At 45.3% G+C, this 26578-nt stretch overlaps 2 protein-coding genes and 1 long non-coding RNA gene across 9 annotated transcripts in view; 1 reads left to right on the top strand and 2 right to left on the bottom strand.

Annotated features, from left to right (window-relative positions):
• The window catches only part of SPSB3 (splA/ryanodine receptor domain and SOCS box containing 3), an 18824-nt gene extending 6150 nt beyond the window's left edge, over positions 1 to 12674 (bottom strand). For 2 of the 6 annotated variants that reach the window (XM_083412553.1, XM_083412556.1), the window contains exons 1-2: positions 8126 to 8207; positions 1443 to 1591 (exon numbers count right to left, since the gene is read on the bottom strand). In XM_083412553.1, the coding sequence (XP_083268679.1) occupies positions 1443 to 1591; positions 8126 to 8192 (216 nt within the window). In that variant the 5' untranslated portion in view covers positions 8193 to 8207. Of the gene's footprint in view, positions 1 to 1442; positions 1592 to 7897; positions 8208 to 12325 lie in introns of those variants that run through there. The other 4 variants (XM_083412551.1, XM_083412554.1, XM_083412552.1 and 1 more) reach the window with 3 other exon arrangements.
• Positions 8558 to 26578, top strand: NUBP2 (NUBP iron-sulfur cluster assembly factor 2, cytosolic). 2 transcript variants are annotated; one of them, XM_083412577.1, is made up of 7 exons: positions 8558 to 8692; positions 13743 to 13861; positions 18815 to 19013; positions 20859 to 21013; positions 23083 to 23193; positions 25058 to 25127; positions 25898 to 26578. In XM_083412577.1, the coding sequence occupies exons 1-7, from the start codon at positions 8674 to 8676 to the stop codon at positions 26041 to 26043; spliced, it is 819 nt and encodes a 272-aa protein (XP_083268703.1). In that variant the 5' UTR covers positions 8558 to 8673; the 3' UTR covers positions 26044 to 26578. The 2 variants fall into 2 exon arrangements, with proteins under 2 accessions (XP_083268703.1, XP_083268704.1); XM_083412578.1 differs by having other exon boundaries at positions 8688 to 9188.
• LOC310664034 lies at positions 20928 to 25694 on the bottom strand. Its single transcript, XR_014504753.1, has 3 exons — positions 25565 to 25694; positions 24997 to 25149; positions 20928 to 21062 (listed from the first exon to the last, which is right to left on the bottom strand). It is a non-coding gene; the product is annotated as an uncharacterized lncRNA (long non-coding RNA).

The following is a 26578-nucleotide window of genomic DNA, read 5'->3' as shown; positions in this document are numbered from 1 at the left end:
ATTGAAGCTGCACCCTCTCAACTGATAAGAGGCTGAGAGAGCCATCATTTGGCAGCAAAGCAGAAGCAGCAGCCACAATAATATGGCAAGAGAGGTTGATATGACACCTGCTTATCTATATAAAAACCCACAGAGTAGGAAGAACTGCAGGCTTTTCTGTTGTCTCTCTCACTCCACCTTCCTTTAGCTCTTATACGTTCTTCCTCTGGGGAATTGACAAAAGATAAGAGACCCGCTGAGACTAGTGACTATTGGAAGCCATACACTGCTTTAGTGAGGAAAGTTCGGCGCCTAAGAAGACCGGCTGGAGAGTGTAGGAGGATGCCATAGCATAAAATGAAGTAGGGATGGTCTTTTATTGCTTTAGGCTGCAATCCCCATACCCACTTATATGGGACTAAGTTGCACTAAACTTAATGGGACTTCTGAATAGACATGTATAGGATTGCACTGTTACTTCCTTAACCTACACTCTTTGCACTGAGTCTTGTGCTTTTAACTAACTTCCCAGTTTGTTTTGGTTAGAAAACAGTAAGTAGTCCCTCTTAGTGGTTCAGCCTTACCCTACAGCAGTGCAATCTTGATTTTCAGACATCAGCCTGCTCCTCTGAGGAGGAAGAGGAGTGTGAGGGAGGCAGGTACAGACGACATCAGAGCCTACTCCAGTCAGACTGCCCCCACTCCTAATTTTACATGTTTTTCCCCTCATCTTAGCACTTTAAAATTGTACACCGCCTTGGAAGCCTTAGTAGAAAGGTGGTACAGGCAAACCATAATTTGCATTCCTGGCCCCCCTGCACATCGGCAGAGCGCACAGAAGCCCCTCCCACCCCTTCACACCCATTCTACCCTCTTCCTAGTCCAAAACAACCCACTATCAGAGGTCGCGCATCAACTGAATGCACTCAAAGTGGTCATCACCTGTATATAAACACAATGAATAAATTTATTAAATAAACTAGCTGGGGGCTCAGGCCATGTTCCTTCCCTGCTTTGCTATTCAAGTACCTCTCAAATGGAGATCTCAGCTGAATCTGAGTATTGTGAACAAAAAGAGCATACACTCTGCAACCAAGCTCTGGGTGCCCACACTCTGAAAACATCAACTGATGAAGTAAATAGACTCCATCTAGCACAAAATAAACTTTCATGTGGTTTACCACACATGCTGGTGTAATTTAATTCCGGTGGTAGTGGGGGCGGGAATAGTGCCAACTTACTTCTCTCACCCAGATAAGAAAAAACATGAATGTAGATCAATTTAAGCTCCCTGCTAGGTTCATGGATTCATTGCTCATGAAAGTTTAGTTCATTGGGCAAAGCTATTACAGTCCTGGTCAAAAATCCAAAACACATGCCAACAGTCAATTTTCCCACTCAGACAAACAGTCAACTATCCAGATGGCACTGGGTCTTAAGAAGGCTGTTCTGCACTATCATACCTGCCCATCAGAATCAGACGACCAGCTAAGGGAACCAGAGGGCAATGCTACTGTCCTTGAGTCTGCATCACGGCGTACCCCACTCAGGACATAGTGCCAAGCTCTGCTGTTGCGCATACGGCGTGCCATGGCGTGTTTGGAGAGGTAATCTGGAAAGCAAGGAGAGATGTTATTCAAGCCAACTCTTCCTACTTTACTATTAACCACACAATAACAAGAACAATCATCCTTCCTTCAGACAGAAACTGTTTATTATTTATAGCCTTTAACATGCTCTAAGTGATGTCCAGGCCCTGCCTGCAGGCTTATAATCTAATGAAGAGAGGCAAAGTAAATGAAGAGAAAGGATAGTAAGCAGCTATATGCAGTATACAGGGAAGATCTGTGGTCAAATCCCCACTCATCCATAAAGCTTACTGATTCTAGGGCAGTCATTGTCTTGCCGACTTAAACCTCTCGCAGGGCTGCTGCAAGGAAACATATGCACAACCCTGAGTTCTTTGCAGGGAGGAGGGGAATGCAGCAACAACAACAAAAATGCTGGGGAAAGTCAACATAAACAAAGGTAATCTGTTGTACTGTAATAACTGCTAGTGATGCCTTAAAAAATAATTCTGTACAAATGCACAAGACAGACCATCTGAAGCAAATAGCTACGTATTATAAAAGAGCCTGAACATGGAAGGAGGCATGAGAGCCTGGAGAGAGGAAGAAGGCAGAAAGAGAATAATATCATATCAGGCACTCTGTCTTAGACAGATTCACTTATCCATCACAGCAGTCATGTATGTACTCTCTCCCGCACCCCACCCCCGGAGTTCAGTCTTTGAAAATGTCATTTCATATAGTTTTCCACTTCTCTTCTCGGTTCCCACCCACCCTAACCTGGCCTTTTTCTTGAGTCCATTTGTTTTATGTTTTTAAAGTTTACTTTTTTAAATTGCAAGGTTTCAGAATGGAAGCATTGTACAATGTAGCGATTAGACTAAGATCACTGAAAACCAAGTCCAAATCCTCACTTCACTGGGAATCTCCTCAGATGACCTTGAGCAAGTCGTGCTTTCAAGTCTGATCTACTGAGGGGGGCAAATGACCATGTGTTTCCCTAAGCTCTCTGGATAAATCAATATACTACTTTGGAGATGGGATGGACGCTGCAGTCAAGAAGAGGATACAGTACAGTTCAAGGGAAAATATTTCACTGAAAACAAGAAATATCCAACAGTAGAGACCAGCAAGAACCTCCCTTATCCTCCTTTATGTAAACATCGAGTGTTTTAACCAAATACATTTTTGCTACACTGCAGCTGATTCCAGTCATTCTATACAGAGAAGTTACAGGCCACAAACTTAACGTTTTGAAACATCTGCCAACAGTTCTTGCTTAAATGTGACCAAAGCCTTCCTGTCCTACTATTTACCCCCAGGCTACAGGAGTTTATGAAAATCGGGGTTCAAAACTGCACCCTAAACCAGAAATAAGGACCACTGCCAATATATTGTAACAGAAAAATTAAGTGCTTTATTGAAGCACAATACCCAAGACAAGCACAGTGAATAAGCAGTGTTAGAAATTAGCGAGGTGCCAGGCATGTTTTGCTACTGGCACAGGTCCAGTTGTGACCACATGGAGATCTCTGGATGCCAGGTTGGTAAATGACATCTCCATCTGGCTGGCCCCTCCAGCTTTCTTAAGAAGAAAAGCAAAAGAGCTTATTTATTGCATTTATATCCCACCATTTTCTCCAAGAAGCACATGGCTCACCCCCCTCAGTTAATCTCTACAACAACCCTGTGAGGTAGTTTAAAAGGCTGTGACTGACCCAAGGTCACCCTGTGAGCTTTATGATTGAGTGGGGATTTGAACCCAGACATCGCAGGTTCTAGTCCAACCACTACACCACACTGGCTTCCTAGAATACTTCCGCTATGGGGCAGCTATATAAAGCAAATTATTATGATTTTTATGATTGCCATTGCAGGGGGAAAATAGCACCATTCTTAGCTCCCAAGGGGGTATGCAAGAAAAGAGGTTGTCATATTCAGCAGGGCTCTTACAATCCAAATGTTTTGCAATGACTTTGCAGGAAGAGGTCCTGAAAGGTGTCCCAGAAGATAAGCTTTCATGATCTAACGGCCTCTATTTCAGAACTGCCCAACCCAGGCATCATAAAGAATACCAGGATAGGCATAATGCGATTAAGGCCACTCGGCTCAGTGATCAAATGAGCCACTCCAGGCAGCTCAGCAGGTCAACAACTGAGCTGCCTTGTGAGGAAAAAGATTACTCCAAGTGAACTTTACAGTCAAAGGAGCAGCTATAACAAGCTAAGTATGGGATAAAGAGGAGCATGAACAGAAAACAAACTGAAAACACACCAAGACACAGCTGGGAAACATCAAGAGCACTGAAGCAAAGTCTCTATGGCAGACAACATACTTTAACTGTTAAAAAAGAAAGGATTGCTTCCTTCCACTGTAGGGTGAACCTATAATGATGCCATAAGGAGTGTGTTCCAGTGCAAAAACCACTAGGGCTAGAAAGCAGTACACTGCTTCAACAGCAAACATGCATTCATATAATATATGCTTAGGCCAGAGGTTTTCAACCTTTTTGCGTCCAGGGCTCCCTTGACCAACTACATTATTTCTGTGGCTCCCCTATGGGAGCTCCAAGTCTCAGAAGCCCAGTTATGTCACCCCTTGCCTGCAGAGCCAGCAGCCCCTCGCCCCTTTTTGAGGCTGCCTCAGCTTCTGGCAACCAGCACCCCCTGGCCAGCTCCAGAGGCACCATTTGCCTGAGGAGCTTGTAGCCAGGGCTGCTGCAACAAACAGCCACACAAGCCTTTGGGAGGCAGAGAGGCAAGAGGGCATGAAAGGAGGGAAGGAAGGAAAGAAAGAGGGACAGAGGTCAGTGTTGCCTGCGGCACCCCAGGGTGCCATGGCACACTGACTGAAAACTACTCGCTTAGGCATACAGAGTTACACTCCACACTAGCTAGAAAATGTCAGTGACTCTCATATGTAACAGAGGAGTGGTTATCACCAGCTTACAGTCCCAGAAAGCTAAAGGAGAGGCTAGGCTCCTAAGGCACCCACAAGACTCAGTAAGCACTATGTAATGTGACCACAGAACAAAGTTATCAATTATGGATTCATAATTATCAGTTTTATTCTTAGATATAAATACTTTTGCATAAAAGTATCCTAACTTTTACTTCTTTAATAAATAGTATTAAATGATCACAGCCTTAAACTATCAAGTGGAAAGAAAAGGTCACTTAGTATGTAATGAGAACCATCACTACTCAAAGATGGCAATGACATCCCATAAAGCAGAAGTGACTTTGCATCACTTACTTTCTAACACCCACAGGTAGAAAATCACATTTAAATTATGTGCCCGGTCAGTAATTAAATTCAGCACATAAAGGAGGGGCATATGAAAGGCACCCTGGAAGGCCACTGACCTAACTAAGCAGGGATTTGAAGCAGGTCTCTCTGATCCCAATCCAACTTTATATGAACTGTACTGCACTGCCTCAATACAGAATGCTAGTATCACAGAGGTGAGCCAAAGCACACAGGTAATCCAGCCCCACAGGATAGAATGAACTATGTTGTCCATATAGAGTTGGGATTTTATCCTAGTTCAAGTCCCACCATTTGCCATGAATCCATTGTGAAACCAGGCTCTCCAAGAACAGAACCACATTATATGCAACAATTATATGCGCTTCAGATGTGCTAGTATTTGGCACAGGAAACTCTTAAGTACAAAACAAAGTGCAGGTGCCTGACCCAATACCCACATTCATACTTCTGGTAGCCCCAACAAAACTGTGGATACCAGATGCACGCACAGTCATACCTCGGGTTGAATGTGCTTCAGGTTGAGCACTTCCGGGTTGCGCGTTACTTCAGGGTTTCGCTGCTCGTGCAGACGCTCAAAATGACATCACGCGCATGCGTGGAAGCAGCAAAACGCGACGTCACGTCTTACATTCTATTCAGGATGCAAACGGGGCTCCGGAACGGATCCCATTCGCATCCCGAGGTACCACTGTATATTTATGAGTCCTATTTGATGCATGTGCAGTGAGAACACCTATGCACTCACTGCAAACACAACTGCTGCTGCATTCAATATGGGGTCTCTCTTAATTCAGACACGTCCTGTGAGGCACGGCTGCTGTGTTTCAGATCCCCATGAGAGGCTATACAACAGTGCCTTACAGATTTAAAGTAAAGCTTAACAGTAAACAATAGTTTAAATAATAAACATGTGCCTATGAAGCCTCAAAAACTGTCCATGCCCAAAGGTAACTGCTGCTCACATAATACAACTTTCCCATCCCCTTCCATCCACAGTCCTCAAAACTGGGGCAACTGTACCTACATTCACCCCTCCCACAACAGTTTCCTTTCCCGTATACACAAGAAAACTCTTGCTTATCTACAGCTTCTCCTTCTCCTCCCCTACATCCATATGGCACCCAAAGCCCCCTTCCACCTACTACAGTCGTACCTCGGTTTAAGAACAGTCCTGTTTAAGAATGATTTGGTTTACAAACACCGCAAAAACGGGAATAGTGGCCCAGTTTGAGAACTTTACCTCGGTCTAAGAACGGAATCCGAACGGTGGAAGGGCACCTGCAGCAGGAGGCCTCATTAGGGAAGTGCGCCTCAGTTTATAATGGACTTCCGGAACGGATTAAGTTCGTAGACCGAGGTACTTAAACATATTACAAGCACACATTATCCCTCTAAATGCAGCGTAATATATAACCTTGCCACCTGCAATTGGCACAAGCATACATAAACCCCTAAGAAGGCAGAGTACAGTCTCACTTTCTCTCTCTTTTTTTTCTTTTTTCTTTTTGGACTAAAATACACATGGCCCACTGACATCTTAAATTTACAAAGTACACATACTCTGGTTCCTTTCACCGAAGTCCTAACCAACCTGTATTTTTTTTTTTTAATTCACTAAAAAAATATCTCTATGCACCTTTCCAAGGTGCCTCAAAGTAGCTGACATAGATCGGTAAAAGCAAGTTAAGAAAATACAAAAGCAAGCAAACTACTGATTTTAAAGATGTGTATGTGCATTTTATTTTAGATCACTGCTTTTTAGAGCAGTGTTTAGCTTTTTTCATGTGTACATTTTTTTTGTATTCTTAATCTCATTAAAATTGTTCTTAAAAGGCTATGGGCAGAACATGGTATACATAATAAAGTGAATTACTTATAAGAGATAAATACAGCAACCCAAGAAAAACGCACTACAAACAGACTAGCCAGAAAGGACCAACCAGATAGAGAAGGAGTACCTCTGAAGGCTGACATCTTGTATGGGTGTGTAGCAAAAAGCAACCTCCTATTGCAGGGCTGGGGGATCTGTGGCCCTCCAGATATTGTTAGACTCCAGCTCCCATGATCCCTATCTCTTTGACTACACTAGCTGGAGCTGATGGGAGTCTGGAGTCCAACATGATCTGCAGGGGCAAAGGTTCCCCATCTCAATCATACAGAATTATACTTTTTAAGAGTTGTGATGTAAAGAAGGGGGGGAGGGAGAAAAGGCACACATACAATTTTAGAAGGAAGCTTTCTATGTCTCTTTCCCATGCCTTCAAAGCTGACAGAAATCTCACGTCTCTCATTTTCTCCAGTGGTCAATTTATGGGCTGCTGACCCAGAACGCTTTTATGCCATCTGGTGGGATTTTATTTCTTATGCTTCTGACTTAGATGCTCAACATTTACCATCCACGCCAGCTGAGGAAATATGGGTGTGTTACTACTTTTTCATTTTAGTATTTTGTTTGTTTGTATAATGTAATATCCCGCTACTGGGCCTTTGGCTCATTCATTATGTTACAATTAAAAAGTTTAAAATTATAGGGTGCAGAGATAGAGAGGGGGGTGTCTTCAGTATAGAACCCCAAACATCACGACTGGGCCTTTAGGCAAATCTCTCTCTCTTTCACACATACACACACACCCCACATCCTTCCCAATAGTCTTTTAAGCAAAGAAGGTACAGAGGTACCTTAAAAAACTACAGGAGAAAAGGCACCTCTCGACTTCAGCTAAATCGTGCCCCCACTTAGAAAAAGTCATTCGGTTGGACTAGATGACCCTTAGGGTCCCTCCGCCTCCAACTGTACAATTCTATAATTCTTGCGCTGACTCACTGTCTCTCGGCCAAGCACCCAATAAATGCCTCGTAAGTTGGGGGCGGGGCAATGAGACCAGTGTCCAACTTTACCCAGCGTCCTTTGCGAAAACTCCCAGCAGCCACTGGGAGGGGTCCTGCCAGAAACTGGCCAACGGTCCGCTTGTGGCCTCAGAAGTACTTTCTCAACCGAGCTGTAGGCCGCAGGCTGGGATTACCCCATACATATACATACGCCCCGTTCTCCTCAGCCGCGAACACCCGCCATGGCCTACCTCAGCCGTCCAGCCACAGAGCCGCTTCCCCTCCTCCTCCTCCTCCCCCGGCCCCTCAGAAGCGAGCGAGCGAGCGCGCCTCCCTCCGCTCCACATCGGCAGGCGCCGCACCCCGGCCTCCTTCCCACAGGCGAGATATAAACAATCCACGCTGCGCGCGCCCACCTTGGCCGCGCCCATTGGCAGCTCGGCTCGGCTCCCTCCCCTCCTTCCACGTCCGTTTCCTACCTGCGTCACTCCTCCTCTTGCTCCTCCCGCCCCCGACGAAAGGGAGAGGGCGGGGGAACGGCACCATCTTCCTCTCTCCTCATTGGACGCTTCCCTCGCTCAGCGCCCGGCATAGCGCTCAAGTCGCACGCGCAGTACGGCGTGGTGACGCCAGTGACCCTTTCCCATCTCTCTCATTGGCAAACCCTGTTCCTCCCTCTTCAACAAGGAGGTGGAGATTTTCTCAATTAAAAAAAGAGAGAGAGAAGGCGGTCTCCGAGATATGGTTGGCTGAGAAGGAACAGTCAATGGGTAAGGTGAGTGCTGTCTCATAGGACAGGAGGCAGCCGAAGAGTCCCTGGTGACTTTCTATTGGTTAAAGTTTACGTCACTCAGTCGAGTACCGAACAAAGGCGGGCAACGTGATCCCCCAGCTGCCTCTTCATTGGACAAGATTGATGTCACTCGTTAGAGGACGGGCAAAGCAAACCCCCGTTGTCAGTTCATTCGTCAAGGTGCATGTCAATCACCTGACGAAGTCGGAAGTGGTGAGGAATTGCTGAAGCAACATGGAGGAAGCCGCAGAGGGTGAGTGATTGATGCGCTTTGAAGGCATGGTCGCTGGGGAAGGGGATTGGATGTTAACTAGGCTTCCTGTACTTTTTAACATCTGTGGAGAAGCAGATGTTCAACAACAATGGGATAATCTGCGCCTGTCAGATGACTATCTGCTGTTAAAGCACAGGAACTTTTTCCAAAGAAATAAGAGCAATGATGTTGAACCTGCCCTCCAGACCTTGCTGGATTACAGCTTTCTTCCTTAGTTGAGGCTAATGACAGTTGCGTTGCTGCAAAAGAGAGAGGGGTTGGGGATATGCCAAGATCCAAGTTTGGGGCAAGTGCTCTACAGTGAGAAAACCCCAGCAGAGGTTTAAAGCCACTAAATATCCAGCAAAGTAAAGCACGGAAATACAGGTCGTTAGATCTTTAAAATATGTCCAAGTGAGTTCTAAAATGCCCCCTTTAAAAGTTTCTTTCTAAAGTTTCCCTCTTACCCCAGCATAAGAAGACGACTACATGTTTGGTAAGTTTTAAAAAATGGTTTACTTACAAACTCTTCAAAGGTCAGGTTCATGTACATTTCCATACATCCGTTTAGAAAAGTTGCACAGGCAGTACAACTTAGCTTAGTTACAAAGTGGTGAAAGTTCCTAAATTATTGATATAGGAACACAAGAGTGGCTTGTGTTCCATGTGGCTTGAGCAACCAGTTCAAACCTCTTCATGTGCTGAGCTTCTCAGGTAAACTGTGTACAACAAGAGGCTTTAATACCTCTTTTCCCAAGGCGGGTAGAAGTGATGTAACTAAGCCTGACAAGACAGCTTACTCTACCACTGATCAAAGTTGCCACTGCAGTTTCTGCATTTCAGAGCCACTTAGAAAATGAAGAGTTAAGGTTCATATTCAACTTCCTGTTGGTCTGGTGTATGAGAAACAGCTGGCCCTCCAGATGTTGCTGAACTTCCCACTCACATCAGTCCTCACCAAAATGGCTGATGGTTAGGGTGGGGGGCCAAAGGTTCCCCACCCTGACATATACTTTTGTTCTTCACATGTGCTAAAATTAATCTTAACAGTTTTCAATGCTTTAAATTGTAAGTCCTTAATTCAGTAAGTGCAGGCTATTGAAATGTCATGTCTTAAAACATTTAAATCCCAAGGTTTCTGCAACCGGAGGTGCCTGTTTTGCGCATGCGTGCAGTGCGATATAGCGCTTCTGCGCATGCACGCGGCACAATATAGTGTTTCTGCACATGCATGCACGGCAAAACCCGGAAAAACACTTCTGGGTTTGCTGCGTGTGTATCCCAAAGGATATGTAACCGGAGGTGAACGCAAGTAGTGGTACCACTGTAATTTAAACAAGGTTCTTGCGTAGGGACGGGGGGAGGAGAGACCAGTGCCCAGTTGTGCACAGTGGAGGAAGGTGTGCTCTGCAGAAGTGGGGGGGGGGGGCAGAGCAGAAACACCCCCCCCCCCAAAAAAAATTATTCAAGTTAGCACCTATGAATGCAAAATTTGAATGTTGGCAGAAGGACTTGCCTCTGGCGTGCAGTGTTTTTCGGAAGCTTAGGCCTTGCGTTGTACACTGTGGAGGGACAAATGGGGATCTGCCCTGCCAAACTCTGTCTGCTGTCAAACAGCCCACAGTTCCCCTGCCTTCTTATAGGTAACCAGCCCGGGTGGACAGCACTGCTGGTCAACTTCCTCAGCCTTGATCTCCATGTTGCTATTGTAGAACTCAGCAGGGAGGAGGATGGGGACTAAAGAGAAATTAGTTGACCCTGCCTGTCATTGACTCTGGCTCCATCTATGGTTCTATTATTCTATTAAATGCAGGGCACAGTATTCCAAACCAGTTCAGTTTAGGACATTGTGCTATATAATATGGGAAATGGACATTAGATAACAAATAGGTTGAGAGATGGGGGGGGGGGATAAATCAATAAAACCCAACTTAATTAAAACCCAACAAATAACATACTATGAAAATTATCATTATATCAGTTTACACTTTTGGGTTTTATAACTATTAGTCATAGTGAGATAAAGCATATAGAAATAAAATTTAAATAATCAAGCTTTCCCAGTAGACTTTTTACATTTGCTATATAAAATTTGGCTTGTGCTTTCGAAAGGGGGGTATTAACACCGTAGCCATTTGATAGTATTTTTTTAATCATATGGTTAAGTGTAACAGTGACCAACAGTACAATTCTATGCGTATTTATTCAGATGTTTTATGGTGTTCGTTGAGGCTTACTTCCAGGAAAGTGTGCATAAGATTTGCAGACTAAGAGTCTCAGGGATGAATGAGGAAGTTCCTGTTTCCATCCCTATCTGCCATGAACTCTCTAGGTTGCCTTAGGCAAGCTACTCTCTCATTGTCTTTGCATCTGCAATAAGGGGATAATACTTTCCTAAGTTCCAAGACTGAAGGATTATTGAAATTGTGTATATATTATATATCACTCATCACCATTACATAAAGTTAAGTGTAAAAATAACTTATTTCTGTGTGGAACGACTCACTTTTACAGTTATATTCTCCTAATTGATTGGAGTGTTAAGTCTCTGACTTGGGAGATTCATGTTCAGCTATAAACATTACTGGATAAATCTTGACCAGTCAGTGTCTTTCAGCCTAACCTACTTCACAGAGCTGTTGTGAGGGGAGAAGTCTATTATAGGTAATAGATATGACAAGACAACTATGTTTGAGGCGGAAGCACAGGCCAAAGAGGTGATTAATAGCTGGAGTTTTGTAACTGAGGGATTAAGAATTTCAGGTCAGGAAATAGTCTAAACAAATTTATAGAGTTAATCAATACATTATTTGACAAAAGATAGGAAGGTGATATTAGTATCTGAGTAGTTCAAGAACGGATCTATAATTATCTTGTCCTTTTAATTACCCACTCATAATTATCTTGTCCTTTTAATTACCTGTGCATATTTACTGGTGCATTGTACAAATATTTATTGACATCTTTATATTACTAATATAAGAAACCATAAGAATAAGCCTTAGATTGTGGGTTGTATCCAACCAAGTTCTACTCAGAAGTAGACCCAATGAAATGAATGGACCTACGTTGGTCATGGCTATTCATTTCAGTGAGTCTACTCTGAGTAGGACTAGCATTGGATACAACCCTATTTATTATATTTATAAAAGTATTTCTGTACCACCATATCATAAGATATCAAGGCAGTGTACACTGTTAAAACATTTAAAGAAATAAAAACACTGTGTGTGCTATTTTTATACCATGATGATTTATAACATGCATTCTATTGTATACAAATAACAATATTGTGTAATATTTTGTGTGTGTGTGTTTAAAGATATAGGGATCATGTTTCCCACCATAGCTCCTTAAAGGAGTTGGGATAAAAATTAGATAGAGGGATGCAATCTTAATTTTGTAGCTTGGGGGCCCCTTTGCGCAAACTGATATTTGCTACTCAGTCGCCACGTTCCCTCTCTCCAATAAGACAACTAAATGTCACCCAGAACACTCTCTCTGTTGATGACAGCTGACAAGCAAGCTTCTAATATTCAACATGACCTCATGCCTTTCTCAATAAATATTAATATTTTAATATTAATAGCCATTTTAGCAGTAGGAAAGGGGGAAAGATCACCCCGGTGTTACCTTTCGTGGACTTCCTAATGACATCTGCCAAGGTCATGGTTGGCTCCATCTCCAGGGAATCTTGTTGCTTCGATTGATTTTGATCCCCCACAGGGTGCCAAGAATTGTCTTCCTCAGTATCCATCTTTTAATATCCTTTTAAATGTCCAAAATCCTCCGCTGAGGAGATAAGTGTCTTCTGCTTCTGATACGGTTGGGGAACTTAAGCCTTATTAAGATGTTCCCTCAGCCTGGCTGTGTGAAGGTGCAGGAAATTCCTGGGTGACTCAAGTTGTCCATCCTTATTCACCTTTTTGCCTCGCGAGTCTATGATCACTTAATGGCTGTGTTTACATTTTGCAATGGGAGACATCCTGGATGGCTTTGTTACTACAGAAGCCAGTGATTGAGGTGTCCTGGAATTCTAATCGCTATGGAATTTGGCTTCCAACTGTCATAAGCCAAAATGCCACAACTAGCTAGTGCAAGTGGAGGTATGAATTGAGAGAATTGCTAATACAAATTGGGAGGGGATGTGTTGGGTGCTTTGATGAATTTGCAATTCATAACAGATTTTGGCTTCAAATATTGTGGGAACCTGTACATTAAACACTTAATCAAGGGAGAAAATAAAAAGGTGGCTTTTGTGGCAATGTATGCAGTTTCATACATTGAAATCTTACTTTGAAGTACAGTGGTACCTCGGGTTAAGTACTTAATTCGTTCCAGAGGTCCGTTCTTAACCTGAAACTGTTCTTAACTTGAAGCACCACTTTAGCTAATAGGGCCTCCTGCTGCTGCCGCGCCGCCGGAGCACAATTTCTGTTCTCATCCTGAAGCAAAGTTCTTAACCCAAGGTACTATTTCTGGGTTAGCGGAGTCTGTAACCTGAAGCGTATGTAACCTGAGGTACCACTGTAATGTCTATGGTAATCAGCAGAATATGTTTACCATTGTTTATTGTTCTTTCTTTTGACCTACTTTTGCTGTTTTTAAATAATAATAATTTGGCTATCCACAATTTATTTTTAAAGCAACCTGCAGCGTTCATTTCTAAGCATTTTATAGAGAAACCATGTTGGTTTTAATGTATCAGTGTGTGGATTGTTTGCTTGGCTGTAAGTCGCTTTGGATTTCCTTGGGAAAGGCTAAGCAACTAACAAATTTAACAGATAGTAAATAAATGACCACAGAGCTCACTCTGTCCTCAATCAGCTGTATTGCATATTTCTCCCACCTTAGGGTTTTCCCCTTAAAAATAAATAAATGTACTTTTGCAAACTTGGGTTCCTCCTCATCTCTCACCTGCCAAATGCCTTCCTTTTGTGCCTGACAGATGCCATTTTGTGCACATAAGCAACCTCACTTGCAACCAGAACATTGGAAATCAGATGGAACGAAAACTGTTTCCTCACCCTGGTCCTCTTGTCCCTTACAGATGGAGGTAACCTGGCTGGGGTCCAGCACATTGTCGTGGTGCTATCGGGGAAAGGGGGCGTAGGCAAGAGCACCATCTCAACAGAGCTGGCTTTGGCTCTGCATCACACTGGGAAAAAGGTATGTACCATGTGGTATAGTGGTTAGAGCACTGGATTGTTGTTCTTCATTTCATTTCTGTTCGCTTTATAGTTTTAAGCGGGGGAGGGACCTTAAAAGCGGTTTACAACCTACATTAAAACATCAAATAAAACAATCCAGAATCAAACATCAATGAAGAAAGTCAAGTATACATTCAAAGCAACTTAGTTAACAGGAAGCTAAAATATTATCTTGAGGTTTTCAAAATAACACTTTACAAAGGAGGTCAACTACAAGAATGCCTATTTAAAGTGGCAAAGTGAACAACGGCAAAGTTTTCTTAAATGTTTCAAAAGAAAACATTACGAGAGGAAGTCACATATAGAATGCACGTTTAAAATGGCATAATCAAAAAGAGAATAAACTATTATCATAAGCATAGAACATGTCTGTTGCTGCCAGTGGTGTTTCATAGGGGCTCAATGACTTGGGTCTGCACTAAGAAACAGCCATAATGGTCTCTGACCTCTTCAGCAGCCTCGGCTTTTGCAGCTGGAATCAGTCAAGGCCTTGCCCTCTCAGGCCAGGTGGGAAGAGGCCGGCAAGACAGGGAGCAGGTCTTCCAGGACTCAAAGCAAAGATTGAATGTGAACCCAGAGTACCCAGATCCCTGCTCAGCAGTGATTGCAGCAGTCCTGGCCCATATGCCATCTCGCAGTCTAATGTACCTCCATTCCACACGTTTTTTCTTGGGGATAAGCCTTCATGTATACTACCCTGAACGCTTTGAAGAGGGTTAGGGAACAGGGTCCAGTGTACAGGGCAGATCCCGAGCACCCCCCACCCCCTACGGGTCATTTCAACAGATGAGCAGGGCTTCCCACTCACCAGTTGCCTGATGTCACCATGACGTCAGGTGACCAAACTTCAAAGTGAAACAGGTGTGATCCTGCTGGTCCTAGTTATGTGGGTTTTCTGAAAAATGGGGGGGTGGGGAATTCCAGAGTGCTAAGGCAGCTGAACTTTGATTAGCAAACAAATCTAGGCAAGTATTCCTTAATTTAATATTATGTACTCATCTCTTAGGGGACACAGCTGGCGCTGTGGGTTAAACCACAGAGCCTAGGACTTGCCGTTCAGAAGGTCGGCGGTTCGAATCCCCGTGACGGGGTGAGCTCCCGTTGCTTGGTCCCTGCTCCTGCCAACCTAGCAGTTCGAAAGCACGTCAAAGTGCAAGTAGATAAATAGGTACCGCTCCGGCGGGAAGGTAAACAGCGTTTCCGTGCGCTGCTCTGGTTCGCCAGAAGCAGCTTAGTCATGCTGGCCACATGACCCGGAAGCTGTACGCCGGCTGCCTTGGCCAATAAAGCGAGATGAGCACCGCAACCCCAGAGTCGGTCACGACTGGACCTAATGATCTGCGGTCCCTTTACCTTTACCTTTTACTCATCTCTTGTTTGTTTTTTTCAGTACTCAGAAGTATCTGAAACAATATTTGGGGACAGGAGGAATCAATAACAGTGCAGTTAATGTGGTCTAAACATTGTAGTCTAACAAAGCTGGAGCTTTACACGCAAATTGGTTTTAGTTTTGGGTTTCAGGGGTTTTTTCCGGAATAACTAAAGATATCTAAGAACATGACCACTCGGCATTATATGCCTGTGTACATTGTTTACATCTCAGGAAGCAAAAACCAAGGCCCTCAAATCTGTAACATTAATTTGAGCTTGTTCCCACCCCCCAGGCTAAGAAATTAAATTAGCTGTATTTGCTGGGGTGCGGGGAGTTAATTACACCATTGAAATGACTCATTGTGTTACTGGTATTTTATCCACTCCTTATGTTGTATGTTTGAAGGGAAGTGGGAGAGCCATGGAGTATGGGGTCAGGGAGTTGGAAGACAGAGCGGAATTAGAGTTGGTAAATGGAAACTTTGGTTGGAGGAAGAGGGACAAAGGGGATTAACTGTGTGGGATTGGGTTTAGGGTTTCAGGTACTCCCCTTCATGAGGTCCCCATTACGTGAGGGGTATGGGCCAGACTGTGCTCTTTGACCCTTCCCTTCTATTGAGTTCCCAACGGCCCACCTCTTCATTCTTCCAGGTGCTTAGGCAATGGGGGGGCTTCAGGGTAAGTTTGCTGTACTCCTGTCAGCTCCCTGGGTGGGCCGTTGGGAACTGGATGAAGCCAGAGGCCCCAGAGGTCCTTCCATGTGCGACAGGAAATGAGTGGACAGGGCTACGTTCTATTTATTCCAGACTTCAGGTCACTGCACGCTGGCTTTCATGGGTCCTCAAATAAACACTGGGCGCAGCAACAAGAATCTGCCGACAGCATACAAATCAATCTTCAAACAAAAACATCTTGGAGGTCCCAGGCCACAGGGAGGTTAGGCTGGCCTCAACCAGAGCCAGGGCTTTTTCGGCTGTGGCTCCGATCTGGTGGAACGCTCTGTCACAAGATACTAGGGCCCTGCGGGACTTGACATCTTTCCGCAGGGCCTGCAAGACGGAACTGTTCCACCAGGCCTTTGGCAAGGCACAGCCTGACTCCCTCCTTTGGCAATCCTCACAGAACTCTAGCCCAGTGGTTGCCATCAATTTGATTTGAATTAATTTTATAATTAAATGATTTTATAATGTTGTATTATTTTATTGTTGTTAGCCACCCTGAGCCCGGCTTCGGCTGGGGAGGGCAGGATATAAATAAAAAAAATATTTTATTATTATTATTAATAATAATCTGGCTAACCTGATCCAAACACACATACCCCACTCACAGACAAAAGCAAATCTCACTACAACAACCAAGACAACCAACCACACCCTAGGCCACCCCCAACCTCTCTCACCACCAAGGAAATACAACAAGAAAATAGTAAGAGAACTCACTAAGTAGAAGAATAGAAGCATTCCCCCTCTCCCCCTCTTTTCTTCCTAACCTAACACTGTATGTAACACTACTGTATCACAACAAATGAAACTGATCTGTAGTAAATGCAGCTTGGGGAAAAAGAGACCATGCATGTATTTTTGTAAACTAAGAAATCTTTAATAAAAATATGTGTTTTTTTAAAAAAACCACTGGGCAATTTCACTGGGTAAATTGTCGCTGAGATCCACACTTAGAAGGTTTTGAACACCCACTCCAATACCAACACCTACGCAGTGCTGTTAGCATGGTAAGACAGTGACACTGTTTAACATTAATTTTTACACACACACACCCAAAGGAGGTAAGCATTTAAATTTACTGCATGTGCCTGGGTGCTCCATAGGGAGAGTCACCTGGAGGGGGAAAAGTTAATTACATCCCTGAAACTGTCTACAAAACCTTACAGGTTTGTATCCATTCATTATGTTACTAATGAATGTTTACGAAACTGTGTTTTTTTAGATATGGAAGTGGAAAAATCTAGCAGTGGGATAAAATTCCATGATGGAAAATTTCCACCTCCATCACGTTGCCTCTCACGCCCCTCCCTGTCTGACTTGCTCCCTCCCCAGAGGCCCATGAGACTTGACATGGCCTGCTTGGAAATGAATTTGCCCAGGACTATCCGGGGAGATAGGAGGCTAAGGAGAGAGTCCATGGTGAGGACAGGTAAGGCCTCCATGTGGAACTGTAACACAGTGAAGCATCAGAGGTTCAGTCCATGGGTAGTCCCAGGTTCAAGTCCCCTCCCCATGGTCTCATTTGGGAAAGAGCTCAGAAGAGATGGAGCTGAACCCTTGAGAAAAAGGTTGCAAAGTTTGGGGAGGCATGGTAAGATGTGACATAATAGTTGTAGGTTTGATCCCTGTATGGGACAGCTGCATTGCAGGAGATTGGACTAGATGGCCCACAGGGTCCCTTCCAACAATTCTATGACTTTATGAAGTGTATGAAATCATGCATCACATAGAAAAGTGAATAGGGAAACATTTTCTCCCTCCTGACACTAGATCCAGATGTTCCCCTTCCCCAGCCTATAGTGTGCTGCCCATTCATGGACTGCTCTGTCATGGATGCCTAGAAGGCTGTTGACCCATCAGAAATGGAGGAGGCTCAATGGGAATGGGAGGTAGGAGGGGTTTTTGGTGATCAGCTGACTATGAGCTGCTTCCAGCAAGCACCATTTCCTGGTTTTGTAGGTAGGTACATATGGCTTTAGGGACGCGGGTGGCGCTGTGGGTTAAACCACAGAGCCTAGGGCTTGCCGATCAGAAGGTCGGCGGTTCGTATCCCCGCAATGGGGTAAGCTCCTGTTGCTAGGTCCCAGCTCCTGCCAACCTAGCAGTTTGAAAGCACGTCAAAGTGCAAGTAGATAAATAGGTACCACTGTGGCGGGAAGGTAAATGGTGTTTCCGTGCGCTGCTCTGGTTCGCCAGAAGCGGCTTGGTCATGCTGGTCACATGACCCAGAAGCAGTACACCGGCTCCATCAGCCAATAAAGCGATATTAACACCGCAACCCCAGAGTTGGCCATGACTGGACCTAATGGTCAGGGGTCCCTTTACCTTTACATATGGCTGTACTGATCTGATCAGCATATTCTGAATGCCAGGGCAGGTAAACACACACACACCCCAGCCTGGGGACCTAATCCAGCCTCCCCTCCCCACCCAAAAAGCAAAAATGGTAGTCCTCCAAGACCACACCAATTTTATCAGGGAGCAAGGGTAGGGGGATTAAAGTAGGTAAGAGTCATGAGGTAGACAGAGCAGTTTTCATCCCAGGCCAGCACCCTGATGTAGAGGCAAAACCACCCCCTTCATGGTCATCGGTGCCGCTACACTGAAGGACTTGATTGCCTACCACTGCAGAATGTTACAGTGATAGAATTCATCTTTATCCCATCCTGCAGCTTTCACCTACCTTTCCTCGGCCTGCTGTGCCATGTCCAGAGAAAGGTTTTATACGCTGGGCTTGCAAGTTGCTTTTTTTTTTTAGTTGTTTGGTTGTTTTTTACTAAACAGCCCCCCCCCCCCCCCAATTTGTCTTCCCAATGCAGGTCGGGATCCTGGACGTAGACCTCTGTGGCCCCAGCATCCCGCGCATGCTCAATGTTCAGGACCGAGATGTTCACCAGTGCGACGGTGGCTGGGTGCCGGTCTTTGTTGGCCAAGACAAAAGCATTGCCGTCATGTCCATTGGCTTCCTTCTGGAAAAGCCAGACGATGCCGTAATATGGAGAGGACCAAAGAAAAATGGTATGGAAGATACAAATGTTTACTTACCTGCGTGCCCCTGTTAGAGATATCTGGCCTAATAATAATAATAATAATAATAATAATAATAATTTTTATTTATATCCCGCCCTCCCCAGCCGAAGCCGGGCTCAGGGCAGCTAACAACAATAAAACAGTACAAAAGTACAGCACAAACAACACTCTAAAATCATTCATTATAAAATTAATTAATTCAAGCCACTGGCAACCATTGGGCCAGAGCTCCGCGAAGATTGCCGAGGGAGGGAGTCAGGTTGTGCCCTGGCCAAAGGCCTGGTGGAACAGCTCTGTCTTGCAGGCCCTGCGGAAAGATGTCAAGTCCCGCAGGGGCCTGGTCTCTTGTGACAGAGTGTTCCACCAGATCGGAGCCACGGCCGAAAAAGCCCTGGCTCTAGTTGAGGCCAGCCTAACTTCTCTGTGGCCTGGGACCTTCAAGATGTTTTTATTTGAAGACCGTAAGTTTCTCTGTGGGGCATAACAGGAGAGGCGGTCCCGTAGGTATGAGGGTTCTAGGCCGTATAGGGCTTTAAAGGTTAAAACCAGCACCTTAAACCTGATCCTGTACTCCACCGGGAACCAGTGCAGCTGGTATAGCACCGGGTGAATATGATCTCGCAGCGAAGACCCCGTAAGGAGTCTCGCTGCTGCATTCTGCACCCGCTGGAGTTTCTGGGTCATTCTCAAGGGCAGCCCCACGTAGAGCGAGTTACAATAATCCAGTCGGTCTTGGGGACAACCACCTTTTGAACTCAGTTGCCTGGAGGTTTATTGTCCATCCTCCCCGCCCCCCGGGCAGCAAAGCAAGTGACCTATTTGCAAATGGGTAGCACACGTCCCTGTTTCCAAGTGTGCCGGCTGCAATGAGTAAGAATCTCCTCCAGGCAACAGTGCTCCAAGTTAGCTCTTCACACTCTGAACATGCACTGGGAGGTACAGTTCTGGCGTGTTGTTTTTCCTTCATGACTTCTTGTTCCGTGCATCCAGCCGGCAGTTTCCAGCTCCTGCGGGAGGACAGAGGTCTAGCGCAGGGTCTACATGGGTAGCAAGTGAGTTGGGTGACCCTAAATGAGTGTCACCATCGCCCTTCTGAATCCCTTCAAAATCCCTGCGTGTGGCCATGTGCTCAGAAAATACATGCTATTTAGTCCTCGCCTTTCTGCATGGCCCCCCCGGGGGCAGCTCGCAGCCATAATCAAGAAGCGGCGACAAACAAAATAAGAGCAGGAAGAAACGGTCAATTAGAAACAACAACATCACAGCTGCCAATTTAAAACAAGTATCAACAAACTTGATTAAATTGCAGGTCAGTTTTTAAAAAGTTAGTTCTCCGTTGCAAGGGAGTTTCAGAGTTTGAACACAGCCATTGTGAGGCCTTGTCTCAAGTCTCCTCCTGTCCTGTGCAAATGAACCTCTGATATCGGTGGGACATAAACAAGCGCATCTGTGGAAGATCTTTAGATTTGGGCAGGTTTGTATGGACAGGGTCTGCAGATAGCAATGTCACCGGAAGACGTGAGCAGACGACATGGAGGGTTATACTGCTTTCATGTGACCTAAGGCAGACCGGTCTTTGGCCACGCCCCCATCGCCTCCGCCCATTTCCTGTCTTCATCCAGGACCTGTGTGGTGGACCTGTGCTCCTGTCACCACGGGGTTATTGTGTGAATTGTGTCTGTGTGGGTCCTCCAACGCTAAGTTCTACTTGGAGCAGATCCATTGAAATGAATGGACTTGATTACCTCAGGACCATTCATTTCAGTGGGGCTGCTCAGTAGAACTTAGTTGGATGCAGTCCAATATATTTTCCCATTCTATACTTCATTATAGCTTTGATCAAGCAGTTTGTCTCCGATGTCACCTGGGGAGAACTTGACTTCTTGATTGTGGATACACCCCCTGGCACATCCGATGAGCATATCTCCACCGTAGAATCCCTTCGGCCTTATAAGCCTCTTGGGGCAATTCTTGTTACAACACCGCAGGTACGGATGACTTCTCTCTTTTTCTTGTCTTTTAATTTCTTGGGTTTTCCTGCAATTTTTAATTAAAAACATATTACAGTGGTGCCCCGCAAGACGAATGCCTCGCAAGACGGAAAACCCGCAAGACGAAAGGGTTTTCCGTTTGCAGAGGCGCTTCGCAAGACGAATTTCCCTATGGGCTTGCTTCGCAAGACGAAAATGACGAAAATGTTTGAGGGTTTTTTTCGCTCCCCAACCCCTTTTTCTGAAGCGCTAAGCTGCTAATAGCCTTTTAGCAGCTAAACCGCTAATCCCTTAAGCCTTAAAAAGCCGTTAATAGCCCTTAAACTGCCAATAGCGCTAATAGCGCTAATCCGCTAATGGGCTTGCTTCGCAAGACGAAAAAACCGCAAGACGAAAAGACTCACGGAACGGATTCTTTTCGTCTTGCGAGGCACCACTGTACGCACCTGTACAAAAGTGACAAATAATAGGAACAAAGCAACTATAATAATAATAGCTACACACACACACGTTCACACAGCTAATTACACAGCTACAAATCTTTAAACTGGAAGTGTCTATAATTGAAACTTAAGGTGCACCTAAATAAACTTTATGCATTATATGTGTAGCTTTTTGAAAGCTCTAGATTGAAAATGCCAACTTCCACTATGATTTCTCTGAATTCATCATAAAGTATAAATGTGGGCTTGGTGTCAATAAACCAACTCTGTATGTAATATGAGCCAAACCATGCCTTAGTGCAAACAAACCAATGTGCGGGTTCCTGGAGCAAGTTCCTTGCTTGCTTCTGCTGCCGCCCTGCTCCTTGGAGCCAAAAGCTGAACAATGACTTGACCCCATATAGCAGGGCAGCAGCAGACCAGGAGATGAGGGAGGAATGGTTGCTCTGTGCCTATGATCTTCACTCCGGGAACCCACACAATTGGCTGTTTGCACTAAACCATGGTTTGTCGTAGCATTCGTTGCAAACTGAATATTTGTGTCTCTAAAATTCACTAAATGATTCCCTTTCCCCCTAAAGTTATCCCCTTTTTAAACCATTGTCCTTAGTTCTCATAAAATATGTTTTGGTTCCACATCTTAGCTATCTATTTTCTCATGTTACATACTTCTAGGTAATTTCCAGCATAAGTCGCTTGGGGTGATTCTGATTATAGTATCAGAGTTACTGCTTTTTTTGGGTTCTGGGCTATTCTCACCGAAGTTGCCCTTCAGCATTCTGCTGGGCACATCAAATCACCAAGACTTTCAGATGAACACAAACTAGCATCCTGGCACTGCAGGATACCGGAAATTTTATTTGAGGATCCTGAAAATATTGGCTTTAATCATTTTATATAGGGGGGGAAATCAGTGTGCTCTAGGTGTTATTTCTCAAAGGCAATTTCTGTAGCTGTCTATAGACACCAGGGGGTGCTCTTATAGCCACAAGAGACGTTTTTGGATAAAGTTTCTCCCCTGCACTACAGTTGGCTTGTATAATACAGTACTCAGCATCTGTTGCATAGTTTAGTTATAAACTACCTGTCCATCACGACAACACAGCTATTAGTTTTTTAAAACATAGGGTTTAAAACATCCATTGTAGCACAGTAGTACAGCATTTGCTCTGCGTGCAGAAGGTCCCAGGTCTATTCCGTAGCATCTGCAGGTAAAACTGGGAGAGACACTTTCCTGAAACCCTGGAGAGTTGCTGCCAGTCAAAGCGGACAATACTGTGCTAAATGGACCTGTGGTCTTTGTGGGCATGAGGCGGATTCCTGCGTCCAAACCAACCATGCATCCAACTCAACTTTCAGCTTCCAAGGAAATTGCTGCTAAATGCTTGCTGGTGCATTTGACAGCTTTGGATCAAAGAACCATTGCAGCTCGACTTGGTACGAGGCAGCTTTCAGAATCATGTGAAAATTCTCTACAGTTTTGAGATTTGCTTTGAAAATAACACATTTGTGGCCGCTGAAAAGGTTGCTCACTTTGCCAGACCTGTTTGCCTCTTGCTCAGCTTTGTTTCCTGCTGCCGCCCTATTACCACCGTATTACGCAAGATGGTCTTCTTTCTTCAGGCTGTTTCTGTGGGGGACGTCAGGCGAGAGCTGACCTTCTGCAAGAAGACAGGCTTACGGGTCCTTGGGATCGTGGAGAACATGAGCGGCTTCGTCTGCCCGCACTGTTCGGTAAGAGTCAGGGGCTGAGTTAAGCTCAGCGTGCGCAAATTTATTAAAAGCTGAGCTTGGCGGCCGTTGGAGTGATTTTTTAAAAACCTGATTGCAGGTGCAAGTTTAGGGTTGTGTCCTCTGGTGGAGCTTCTGCAAGCATTTCTGCTTTACCAAGGGGAATAATTGCTAATGGCCAAACTTTATGGCATGATATTTGTGAGAGATAGAGCTGACATTTCATGTGTCTTTTTCTTTTTGGGAAGGAAATACCAGGAGCAGGGTGGAAAACCAGTTAGGACTCCCGACACTGTGATCCTAAAGGAAATTCCTCCTGCTGATGCATTTTTGCCCAAATGGGAAGTTCTGTTGCTCAGATAGCATCCTTTAGACATTCCTGGTCTCATTAGAGGAAGGGGGCATTAGAGAGGGCAAACTACTTGGCACCACAGCGGAGAATGTTCTCCCCTCTTCTTTCCCTTCCTCTTGACCAGAAGGTGGGAACTGTCTTGGGTTAGGCTGCCCCAATAAGAAAGGGGTACCCAGTAAAGGGAGAGTGAGTTGAGGGCATTCACATATACCTGATAGCTCAACAGCTGTAGTCCCTGCATTAGTAACCTTGAGACTGGATTATTGCAATGCGCTCATGTGGGGCTGCCCTTGGGCTTGGTTGAGAAGTTGCAGTGTGGTGCTGAATGTAGTGGCCAGAACTCTCATGGGGAGAGCTGACAGACAACATTGCTAAAACATCAGCACTGGCTGCCCATCTGCTACCAAGCCAGGTTCAAGTTCCTTATGTTAATTTACAAAGCCCTGAGCAACTTGGGTCCAGGGTACCTTAGGGACTGGCTTTTCGCCCAGCTTAACACCGAGAGCATCTGCAGAAGCATCCTTGGTTGTCCCCTGAGGTGGCGACGCTCATTTGGCATCAACACAAAACAGCCTTTCATGTTATTGGTCCAATCCTATGGGATACTCCGTCCATAGAGAGTCAGCTCTCTGTTTCTGCCTTCTGTTTAAATGCCTCTTTCCTATGCTGGCAGGCAACTTAAGAAAAAAATATTTCCATAATAGTTAATTAATGGTCTCTGATTTTAAATTTTCACATTTTTATTTTAAATAGATATTATTGTAGATATTATGTAGATTACAGTAGATATTATTGTAAGCTACTTTGCTGTTTTTATGATATAAAGGTAAAGGTAAAGGTACCCCTGCCCATACGGGCCAGTCTTGCCAGACTCTAGGGTTGTGCGCTCATCTCACTCTAGAGGCCGGGAGCCAGCGCTGTCCGCAGACACTTCCGGGTCACGTGGCCAGCGTGACAAAGCTGCATCTGGCGAGCCAGCGCAGCACACGGAAACGCCGTTTACCTTCCTGCCAGTAAGCGGTCCCTATTTATCTACTTGCACCCGGGAGTGCTTTCGAACTGCTAGGTTGGCAGGCGCTGGGACCGAGCGACGGGAGCGCACCCCGCCGCGGGGATTCGAACCGCCGACCTTTCGATCGGCAAGCCCTAGGCGCTGAGGCTTTTACCCACAGCGCGATATAGTGGTATATAAATACGTACAGTCATACCTCGTGTTGCGTTAGGTTCATGTTGCGTCTTTTCGGCTTGAGAACGTGAGTGTACTTCCGGGTTTTGCCGCCTGCGCAGAAGCGTTCTGTGCACTTTACGCATGCACAGAAGTGCTCTGTCGCGCTTGCGCTGAAGTGCCGCTCTAGTTGCGGACTTTTCAGGGTGCGAATGGCACCCTGGAACGGACCGCGTCCGCAACTAGAGATACCACTGTATTTATATGAATTAATTTATTTACACCTCACCTTTCCTCCAGAATTTCCTCCCCACTTTTCCTCTAGAATTAAGCTTCCTCTTCTGTTCTAGGAATGCACCAATGTCTTTTCCAAAGGAGGTGGACAGGAGCTGGCCAAGCATGCCAAGGTCCCATTCCTAGGTGAGTTTATCCGGAGTACCCTCTAGGAGAGCATTAAAGGTTGTGATGATTGTTTTCTTGTGACTTTGATATCCACATAACACTTTAAATACGGTTAAGAAAGATCCCGGCCATAAGGCTGTGTCAGTCTGGACCTTGCCGGGGGCATCACGGGACAGATCCAAAGCAAAGGAGGACAGAGCTGCAATAGATGGAGTCAGCTAGAGGAGCCAGCTAGAGGAACCACTCTAGGAAAACTGAGTTGATGATTGAATACTCAAATTCCGCTTCTCCTGCAACCACGTTGAGCTCAAAGAAGGTCACACAATGATGACAATAACATTAAAATTAGCAAACATTACAGTGATTATAATCATCTCAACAACTCCATAAGGCAAAAAAACCCCACCCCAAAACAAATTAATCAAACAATTAATTTCAATTCAGTACGAACTCACAGTGATTCAAAGTGTCAGAAACGCCTGCTGAGCCCTGTGCCAGATGACTCACGTCCTCTGCAAAGGGGCTTCCTCTCCCACTGTAGCAGCAGAATCTTTCACAGTTTTAGTCTCGACTTTCACCCTCAAGAAAAGATCATGGGAGGTGTAACCCCACAGCCTTTGAAGGGCCCACAAGCTCCCCATCCCTGTACTTTAGAGCTTCATTGCTGGTCAGTATACAGCTGTTGTCTGGGTGATGGGAGAGCCTACCCATCTTTCTTCTTTTCACCTTCTGTCCCTCTTCCCTCTTAAACCTCTCCTGCCTTCCTCCAACCCCACCTTCTTGCACAGGGTGCGTGCCCCTGGACCCCCAGCTCAGCCAGAGCTTGGAACAAGGCAGAGACTTCCTCCAGGAATTTCCCAAGAGCCTGGCGTTCCCTGCGCTCGCCGACATTGCCCAGCAGATCTTGGCTGGGGCATCCGCTTGCAGCTCTTGAACCGGAAGCACAGGCTGCAATCGACGGGCACCCAGCATCTTCCTCGCCGCACCAAGAGAAGCGAGAGAAGCTGGCCAGGAAACGGGGCGGCTTTTGAGAAGGCTTTTCGGAAAGCGACAGACTCAGAGGGGCTGGATTTGGGCAGAACACAGCTCCTTATCTGCTGCAGCTTTTGCCTTCCGTATGAGTGACTGCAGTGTCTGCTTTGGAGTGGCTCACCCATTGGTGGGTTTGTTTTTAGCCCTTTGTTCAGTTTTCCGAAGGCCAGGATCTCGACCAGATGGTGTTTCTGCTCCCTTCTTCGGGCAGGACAAATGAGAAGTTTACACACACCCAAAGAGCAGAGAAGTACCAGCAGGACGCTGGCACTCTAGCGCTCCCTGCCTTCTACCTTGTGAACTCAGTTCAGCATGTGTTGTGTGATGCAGCAGTCCTCGCGAAAGCCTCCGCCAGCAGTTCCTTGACTGCTCTGCAGAATTCAATTGTGAGTCGGTCATCTTGAGCAACCCACACCCAATAAATCATATTTGCTGCA

The sequence above is a fragment of the Podarcis tiliguerta genome (genome assembly GCF_965153285.1).
Source record: "Podarcis tiliguerta genome assembly, chromosome: 14".
Taxonomy (NCBI): Eukaryota; Metazoa; Chordata; class Lepidosauria; order Squamata; family Lacertidae; genus Podarcis; species Podarcis tiliguerta.
Note: the sequence above shows the minus strand (reverse complement) of the source record. Positions and strands in the feature narration are given on the sequence as shown.

Coding starts and splice junctions, on each gene's coding strand:
- NUBP2 (XM_083412577.1), top strand. Junction 13,862..18,814: donor TGCATCACACTGGGAAAAAG/GTATGTACCATG, acceptor TTCCCAATGCAG/GTCGGGATCCTGGACGTAGA. Junction 25,128..25,897: donor TGCCAAGGTCCCATTCCTAG/GTGAGTTTATCC, acceptor CTTCTTGCACAG/GGTGCGTGCCCCTGGACCCC.